Source organism: Dipodomys ordii, unplaced genomic scaffold, assembly GCF_000151885.1.
Source record: "Dipodomys ordii isolate 6190 unplaced genomic scaffold, Dord_2.0 Scaffold2, whole genome shotgun sequence".
NCBI lineage: Eukaryota > Metazoa > Chordata > Mammalia > Rodentia > Heteromyidae > Dipodomys > Dipodomys ordii.
In genome coordinates, this window is record NW_012267218.1 from 442880 (window position 1) to 452283 (window position 9404).

General features: G+C 64.6%; 1 protein-coding gene across 1 annotated transcript in view; it reads left to right on the forward strand.

Moving 5' to 3' along the window:
- The first annotated feature begins 1650 nt into the window (after window positions 1-1650).
- The window catches only part of Nudt14 (nudix (nucleoside diphosphate linked moiety X)-type motif 14), a 9884-nt gene continuing 2130 nt past the window's right edge, over window positions 1651-9404 (forward strand). The window contains 6 exon segments of the mRNA XM_013012719.1: window positions 1651-1763; window positions 2652-2723; window positions 3258-3322; window positions 3424-3498; window positions 3501-3660; window positions 6009-6230. Coding sequence (XP_012868173.1) covers window positions 1651-1763; window positions 2652-2723; window positions 3258-3322; window positions 3424-3498; window positions 3501-3660; window positions 6009-6230 — 707 coding nt within the window.

A 9404-nucleotide genomic window follows, 5' to 3' on the forward strand; every position in this document is an offset into this window, starting at 1 on the left:
GTCCTGGCGGCGCGCGTCCGAAGCCCCGCCCACCGAGGCCCGGTCCCCCGGGCACGCCCCCTGCGATGCTGTGCCCCGCCCACCGCGCCAGCCTAGGCTCCACCCACACGCCCGGCCTCCGCCCCCCCCAAAAGGGCTTGGCATCTGCACCCCAGACTCCCCACGCCTGGCTGCGGGTTCGCAGACAGGGTGAGCTCCTCCCTGCGGGACCCCAGAGCGGCGTGGGACCCCTCGGGGCCCCAGGGCTTAGGGAAGGCCGCGGGAGGGGTCCCGGAGGAGGAGGAGGAGGTTGAGGAGGGGAAGGAGGGTCCAGGCAGACCGGGCCACCTCCCCGTGTTGCTCTGGGCAGCAGGGCCTGGCGCGGGCCTGCGTGGACGAGTCCCTGCAGCCTCCTCTACTCTTCCCGTCCTTCCCCTCCTGGCCACCTTCCTGACGGTTTCTCTGGCCAGCCACCCTCACCTGCTCCTGCTGCCCTCCCACAGGAACACTGGCCTGTGTCAAGACAGCCCCTCCCTGGGCCTCCACCAGGTCAGTGAGTCCAGAGCTTTGGGCGTTTTCTGCCTCCTGGACTGGAGTGCCCTGTCCCTCCCTGTCATAGCCAGGCCTCCACTCGTTGCCCATCCTGCCGGAGGCTTCTGTTCCTCCCATTTCCTGCCGTGGTAGTCTTGGAGGATAGAGCAAGGCCAGTTCTGGTCCAGGAGGACACAGCTAGGGCCAGTGAAGAGGCAAAGATGGAGACTTGGGAGGTCCTTTTGCTTTCTCTGGTCTGGAGTAGGGAGGCTTTTGGACATGGGGCTGTGACTCAGCCCCCAAGAGCCAGGACCCAAGGCAGTAGTATGAGCAGGCGCTGCTTTAAGCATGCAGCTGCTGAGACCTGTGCGAAGCATTCTTCCCAGATTCCTGGGAAGTGTGGGGTGGGCACTTCTGCAGTCTTGGCCAGTGGCCGCTTGCCTATTTCCAATGACAGCAGAGCAGAGCTGAGCAGGCAGAGCCATGACACGGGCAGGAGCAGGAGGACACTGGCTTGGGCACTGTTTGCCACTGGGGGTGAGGGTTGCTGGTTCTGGGGCTTGAGCTCTGGGCTTGGGCTCTGTCCCTCACTCTTCAGCACAAGGCAAGCGCTGGTTCTGGGGCTTGAACTCTGGGCTTGGACGCTGTCCCTCAGTTCTTCAGCTCAAGGCAAGCGCTCTACCACTTGAGCCATAGCACTGCTTCCAGTTTTCTGGTGGTTTATTGGGGGTAAGAGTCTCACAGAGTTTCCTGCCCAGGCTGGGCTGGCTTTGAACGGTGGTCCTCAGATCTCAGCTTCCTGAGTAGCTAGGATGACACACGTGAGCCACTGATTCCCGGCTCATTTTTTTATTTTTTTATTTTTGCTGCACCTGGCAAGAGGAGGCCTAGATAGGCAGAAGACATACTGAGCAGGATGTCTCGTTGTGGCTTGGTCAATAACCAGACCTTCTACTCATCTTGCTGGAACTAAGGGCCTGACAGGGCTTTTGATCTTGAGCTGAGAATGTCCTGGGACTTGACCTGTTCTAGGGAGCTGTGGGGGTGGGCATGGAGGGGAGGAAGGGGCGGTCCTGGAGCCTTCCAGGACGGGTGGCTCACCCCAGGTGGCTGGATGTCAGGCAGGCCTGGGCTCGCCCCATGGGACCTCCTGGGGAGCCTGACCTGTGCAGGACACTGGCTCTCCACTCCCCTTGGAAACCAGGCTGCTGCCACCTGCCCAGGATGCACGCCTCTGCTACAGCCAAGTCCAAGTGGGTCTTGCTGACCTGCTGGGCCTTGACTTGCTGATCTATGGGACTCTCCTCACCTCTGTGCCTCATCCAGGAAGCCCTCTATAGGGCTGTGCCTTGGCCTCTGGTTGTACCCTAGGTCTCCTGGGCTCAGGTAGTTTCTGAACCGTGGCCTGGATGGAGCCCCAGCATCTGTGGTGAGCTAGTCATGGCTCAAGACTGAGCTGGAGACTGAGTGGCAGGTGGCCTACACAGGCGGGGCATGGACAGAATCCAGGTTGTCTCTTCAGGGAGCGATGGCCACTGTCTGCTGCAGCCCCTGGGTGGGAGCCTGCCCTGCCCAGGTGGGATCCTGAGCCTCCCAGCATGTCTCCTTGTGGGACCACAGCAAGTCTGGGTCCCGGCCTGGTTGTGTATCTGGAAGATGACCCTGCCAGCTATATGAAGTCTGAGGAAGGGGCCAGGGTTCTGTTAGTGTTGGCCCTGGCTCACCCCTGCCCCGTGAGTCCTGTGTGGACACTGGAAGCCTGTCTCACCACGGCAGAAGCCATCTAGGACAGGGGCGTCCCCCTGTCCACCACATCACCAAATCCAGCAGTCCTGCAATGCGGTCAGCCCGGTGTGGAGCCTTCTCGGGAGGCTGGCCAGCCCCTCCCATGCCCTCTCTGGGTCTCATGGGCCTAGCCACCCCGTGCCAGCCCCTCGGGCCCGCGGGGGCCTCTCCTGTGCACGCCCCTACCCCAGAGCCTCAGGAGGCCGCTGGCCTCTGTCCATGCCAGGTGGCTGCTTCCTCCCTCACCCCACAGTTCCCCACTTCCAGTGGACGCGGGCAGTGAGCAGGTCCCCCTGGCTGGCAGCGGTGGGGTAGGTCTGTCTGGCCATATAAGCCCTACGTAAGGCACCTCCGAGACCCTGGCTGCCACCTTTCCACTTTCAGAATGGTGTCCAGAAGTCCTGGGACTTTATGAAGACATGTGACAGGTGAGGGCCAGGTGTGGTGCTGGGCAACCCTCAGACTGACCCTGGGCCTGGGAGTGTGGAGCCCCCACCGCCCGCCTCTGCTCCCTTCACGACTGTTGTCTTATTGTGATGATTACTACATTTACAGTTTTGCAGTAATGGAGATGGACCTTAGGGCCTTGCTTTTTCTAGGCAGGTCACAGCCCAGCCTGCAGACGGGAGTCTGACCCTGGTGGCAGGGAGGCCATGCCACTGCCCTACCCCAGCACCTAAGATGTGGGCTGACAGCCATTGGCCTGAGGGCGTGGCTGGCCCACAGACTCCTTCCACCATCCCACTGCGGCCCTCCCAGGCCCCCCGCGCGTCCTCGGCGCCCCATCCCCTCACGGGACCCCCGCAAGTCTGGGTCCTGACCCTGCCAGCTGTATCTAGCCTGAGGAAGGGACCGGGGTTCTGAGGCTGGGGGACAGGGAGGCATGCTGGGGAGTGAGGACGGGCCAGGGCCGCAGCGCGGGGCCACAGCGTGGCGTCTGCTTCCGTGCTGTCCACGTGCAGTGTGACCGTGCTCATGTTCAACGCTTCTCGAAGGAGCCTGGTGCTGGTGAAGCAGTTCCGGCCAGGTGAGGCGCACGGCAGGGCGGGGGGCACCCTGAGTACAGGTGGTGGGGGTGGCCGGGCCAGCGGGGCGCTCAGGTGAGCACCGTGGGGCCGTTCCCACCAGCCGTGTATGCGAGTGAGGCGGGGTGCCACTTCCCCAAGGCCTTGGCCGCCCCAGCCCAGGGTGGGCTTCAGGAGCTGCCGCGGCACTGCCCGGCTCTGTGGGGGTGACGGTGGAGCTGTGCGCCGGCCTCCTGGACCAGCCAGGGCTCTCGCCGGAGCAAGTAGCCTGCAAGGAGGCTTTGGAGGAGTGTGGCTACCACCTGGCCCCCTCTGACCTTCGCCAGGTGGCTACGTACAGGTGAGGGGCGGGGTGGTGGGGAGGTGAGGGGGGGTGGTGGGGAGGTGAGCGGTGGGGTGGAGGTGAGGGGCGGGGTGGTGGGGAGGTGAGGGGCGGGGTGGAGGTGAGGGGCGGGGTGGTGGGGAGGTGAGGGGCAGGGTGGAGGTGAGGGCGGGGTGGATGGACAGGCATCTAGTCTGGAGGAAGACGCGGGACGCAGGCAGGTTCCTCTTGCTTTCAACCCGTGGCTGGAGGAAAGGTGGGACCATGTGCCTTAGGTGCTAGGCCGTGGGACGTGGAGGTCCGCAGGGCTGGGTCTGCGCCCCCAGCCTGCAGCCGCAGCCACGAGGAGCCAGGCCCCAGTGGCAGCTGCCGCTGACAGATGCCCCACTTCCTGTGGGATTAAGCCCTGGGTGCCGGGGGTGGGTGAGTCACAGCTCTCTTCTCGGTGTGGCTCAGGAATGAGGAGAGGCTGTCTTGGGCCACGGGCCTCTGGGGAGGGGAAAGCCCGGGCACCCCATTCGCATCCCTATGGGCCTGCTGGCTGGGCAGTCTTTGCAGGACAGGCTGCTGGAGCTCTGGCCCAGGTCCTGACCCCACCAGGGGTCTGGGGAGAGGGTTGTGTGTGCCCATCACCCAGCTGAGGGGGTGCTGGCCTCTGGGCACCTTTCTGGAGGGCTGGGAAGGGCCAGGCGTCTCTTCTGCCTCCTAGCACTCGCTGCTGGGCCTGCTATCTGGCCGGTAGCCCTGGCTGGAGGGGCCCAAGTTGCAGGGTGGGTTTCCCTGGCAATGGGTTGGATGCCTTGCTTAGTCTGGGCTGCCTGCAGGGTCCTCTGTGGATGGCCCGTGCCTGCTGCCGGCTCTCCTCAGAGAATCCAAGGGCCAGGCCTGGCTGAGTTCAGCCAGGAGGCAGCCGTGGAGCAGTCTGGGGGATTGGGGATGGGTCTTGCGGAGGTTGGAGGGCCAGTGGAACAAGTAGCCCTGGCTGCAGTGTGTGCGTAGACTGGGCCTCCGGGCTCTGGCCCGACTCTGAAGGTGCTGGGGAGCCTAGCAGAGTCTAGCCAGCGGGCATCCTACTCAGACATGAGCTCTGGGGAGGTCATGGCGCCTGTCCCTGTCAGGATGGGGGTCTGTCCGCTCCGTGACAGAGCCAGAGGCTTCCTACCTGTGGTCCTGGAGGTAAGCCAGACCACTAGTCACACGTGGCAAGCCCAGGAAGGCCAAGGGACCAGCTGACGACCTGAGTGAGTGAAAGCAGGAGCTGGGGAAACAGGCTGGAGACGCCACAGGCTGGCTGCATCCAGAAGGGGCAGAGGGTGGCCATCCGGAAAGGGCGTGGGGATGCGGAGGGGACTGGGGGGCCCGCGTCGGCCCTTGTGGGGAGGAAGGCATGGGCGCATCATCGTTTCTGCCCCCAGGTCTGTGTGGGACACTTGGTCTCCACACCACTTGGGCCCCGGCTAGCCTTGGTTGCGCACCTGGTACCCTGACCCAGACTTCTCTTTAGACTCCCTGTGCGGCCCGTCCCGTTCCTGGCCCCTCCCACCCCGTTCCTGGCCCCTCCCACCCATCTTCCCATCTCAGTCACTCTTCTCAGCACTGCTCCTGAGCTCTTCGTCCTGTGGGTCAGAGGCTGGTAGTCTGCAGGCCCAGCTGCGTCAGGCCTGCCGCCTTTGCCCGTTTCCCAGGCAGCCAGGGGTCCCGGGGTATGGATGGCCTGGGCCTTAGAGGGGAGCTTTGGGATCAGTCTGCAGAGGGGAGGCAGCCCCAGGGGCTTACTGCATGGGGCGGGCCTGGCAGGGATGCCAGCCACCCGCTCTGGGACCTTTTGGTTTCTGTGGGTGTGAAGTCTGTATCCAGACGCTTGATGTGAAGTCCAGGGTCTCACCTGTCAGGGCACTCAGCCAGATCCAAGATGTGTCCATGTCTGGGGTCCTCTTCCCAGCTCACAGGACCGTTGCCAGATTTTACTATGGGCATGAACAGAAGCCGTGTCTCCTTGCGGGCTGTTGGCTGGGCCTCTCAGCTGCTCTGGGCTTCTGCCCCGGGCCTCTACAACATGGCAGGTTGTGTATCCTCTGGGCCAATGGACAGCCATGAAACCCTCTCTGATGAGGTCTTGGGGTTACCCTCAAGGAGCCTGGGAAGGTCCCAAGTCTCCTGTACACATCACACCTGTCCTGACACGAACCATGGTGGAGTTGTGGAAAGCATGCCACTCGAGGGGACGGATTACAAGGCCCTGCCAACCAGGGGTCCAGGTCGGGAGGGCTCAGGCAGGACACTCAGGGTCCTGCTTGCTAGAAGGGCAGAGGTGCGGAGTGGGGTGCTTTGCTGAGCATTTCACTGGGTCCTGTCTCCTCCTGCAGGGCTGGAGTGGGGCTGACTGGCTCCAGGCAGACCGTGTTCTAAGCTGAGGTGACAGACGTCCAGCGCGGGGGACCGGGTGGAGGTGTGGCGGAGGAGGGCGAGCTCATTGAAGTTCTGCATCTGCCTTTGGATGGTGCCCAGACCTTTGCGAATGACCCAGACGTCCCCAAGACCCTCGGCGTTATATTTGCCATCTCTTGGTTCTTCAGCCAGACGTGGAGGTCCTTCCTGCCAAGTTGCCCTCCACCTTGCAGAACCAATAAAGCATGCGAGGTTTGGCCAGCGGCCACTTCTGAGCTCTGTGCCCTGGGATGTCCCCAGGCGGGGGTGTGGGCTCCCCTGGAGGCTTGCAGGTAGTCGTTCTGGGGAGCAGAGGCTGGCAGAGGGCTGGGGACAGAGCAGGGTGCCAGGGCGAGGCTGGCTGTGGGCTCAGGAGGGCCCACTGGTGGCTGTCAGAGCCTGAACACTGAGAGGAGGGGCCAGCGCTGCCCTGCTCTGACTTCTCTGCTGGTGAAGGACCCCGCTGAGGGGTGTGCTGGACTCTTCCCCCGATGCTGTAGGGACCTCACTCAGCCAGCGGAGGACGAGGAGTGTGCGGCCTGCCCAGGGTACGCACCCAGGCCAGGCCTGTGTGGGTATGACCTGGGTCCTGGCCTGCGGGTGTGTGGATGTGCAGTGCACACCGCTCAGGGCTACCCTCTGGGTCCCGGTGTGCCTTGGGGTGGCAGGAGGGCCGCGCAGACCACAAGCAGGCCTGGGGTCATTTAGGGAGTGAGGTAAGGCTTGATTGACCCTTTCGAGTCTGGTGACCCGGCCTGGCCCTTCCCTAGAGCCCCTTCTCCCAAACGCTAGGTGGTGGCTCACTGACCTGGACCTGCTCTGTGCCCCCTGTCTCCCCTTTGGCCCCCCTCCCCGACCCAGTGCCCTGGGACCAGGCTCTGAACTGAAATGGTGCAGTCCTCAGGGTTGACAGACAGCCCCTGCAGGACAGGCTGGAGCACCCCACTCCGCGTGGCCCCACCCCAGGGGCTCAGGCCTCTGCTCCTGCCGGCCCACACAGCAGTGCAGGGCACCGGCTGGACGCCCCGGAGGCCTGGCGCCGAGGCAGCGCCCCCTCAGGCAACACCACCTGTATGCAAATATGGGTCACAACCCAGGTGGGGCCTCAGCCAGGTGAATGGAGGGGCGGTAGGCGTGCAGTGTGTATCCAGGGGCGGGCAGCAGTGGGCGCATAGCAGCTCAGCTCCGCCCCACCCAGAGAAGGCCCAGCAGGTCAAGATCCTTAGGACAGGAGCCCAGCCCCTGCTGCCCCTGCTCTGCCTCTCTGGTGCTCACCCTGGGACCCAGGGCCCCCTGGTGACCTGCAGGCCTTGCTGCTGCCTCAGGGACTTTGTGGGGGTGCTGCGTGGGGCAGCTGGCTCTGAAGCACCCTTGAGAGGGCTCTGAACACGGGGGGGGCAGGCACCTGGACTTGGGTGCAGTCCAGGCCCCTTGCTCTGCGCCACAGCCCGGTGGGCAGGTCAGAAGGCGCTGCCGCTGGGCCTAATGGAGCTGGCATCGATTTCCCAGCATGGGGAGGGGGGGCTGTAACCGGAAACTCCCCTCTCTGGCCGCTATATTTAGCACCATCGGACATGGGCGGAAGCTCACTCCCCAGCCCAGCCAGCTCTGTCCAACCCCTGGGCTGTCTGGGCAGCAGCAGTGCCCTGGCCAGGCCTCGTGGCTCTTGTACCTCGCACAGCTGGAGGTAGTGCAGCCTGGATCATGGCGGAGGCCTTCCCAGGAGAGGTGGGGCAGGTAGACTGGATCCAAAGTGTAGGAGCCAGAGATTCGCAGTCCCGGAGAGGCCACCGCATCATTTGAAAACTCTGCAGGCCCACAATTCCCTCTGTTGCATTCTGGGAAGCCACCCTGGGCCCAGCGACCCCTCCCTGCAGGGAGGCCCTGGGGGCCTCGTTGGTGCTGTCTCCCCCCACCATGAGGAAGTGTGGCTTCGTGTGGACACCACCCGCCTGGGTGGGGCCTGCACAAGGGGAGAGGGTTTCTATACCTGGCAGGTGCCACTGTGAGTAGGAAGAGGCTGGCCCTCCTGCTCGCTGGCTGCTCTGGCTGTAGGAACAAAGGTCTTACTCCCTAAGGGCCCGAGGAAGGCAGGAGGGGCTGGAGCAGGGTCTCTGCTCTGCAGGCCAGACCAGTGGACAGGCCCCAGGGAGACTGTGGCCCTACCAGAATGAGCCTGTGTCCTGGGCTAGACTCAGCCACACAAGAGCCTCCCTGAAGCAGAGCTAGCCTACTGGGCTCTGCCCTCCTGGCAGCAGGAAGCTGGGAAGATGGACGGGGAGAGGCGGAGGGGGGACTAGATCCTGGGTCCCATTTCATGCCGGAGCTCCCCCTGCTCGGTCTCTGCCCACCCACAGGCCCTGGGCTGGCCGCGGTCCCCTCTCACCTACATGACAGCATCTCGACCTTGCTCCTCTGCCCCCAGCCCTGCAACCAGGGATGTAGGTGAAAATGTAAGGCTCTGTGTGATCCCCCGCCCAGCCCAGCCGCGGGCCCTGTCCCCCGCCTCGCAGGCTGCGGTCACCGCTGGCCTGGCCCGCCGGCCCTGTCCCCCGCCTCGCAGGCTGCGGTCACCGCTGGCCTGGCCTGCCAGCCCTGTCTTTCCCACATAGGCCTCTTCCCCCCTCGTCCCCCTTGCAACCTGGGGACACACTATGGTTACTCTGCAGTATTGGAGTCACGATCTGTCAATGGACAGTGGCAGGGATGAGCACAGAGCTGCTCTCTCCTTCCGATGACTCCACCGCCAGCCAGAGTGCAAGAGGCGGCATCAGCAGAGAGCAACCAGAAGGCTCTGCGCACAGCTCCAGTTCCCTTATTTGGTGGGGGTCTCTGTGTGTGGCAGGCCTGGTTTGTGTCTGGCCCCCACCTAACCTGTCAGCCCACACGCCCCAGGGGGCTCAGGTGGGGTGTGTGTGCCAGGGTGAGCAGACCGGTGGTAGAGGGCCTGGGGCCTCTGGCTCCCGCTACAAGCCCTGAGAGGGCCGATGGCCGGGGCTGCTAGGCAGGAGGGGCAGGTGAGCCTGGCGTGCTGACCCTCCCGGGCGGAGGGCCTCCAGCAGGCTGCGCTTGTGCTTCCCAAGTTCCTCGCTGTCTGCGGCCGCGGGACAGGGGCTGTGATGGGGGAGGGGTCGCCACGCCGGGGCCAGCCTGAGGCCATCCCACGACCAGGGTGACCACCGGCCCCGGAGAGGGGAGAGGGCCCTGCCGGGAGCCCGGGAGCCCCCGGTAGGGCCCGCAGAGGGGTGTGGAGGTCAGGGAGGTGATGGTGGTGGGGACGCGCGGAGCGGCGCGCCTTCGGGGGGCGGGGCTCGGCCCTGAGCCGCCCCCGGGCG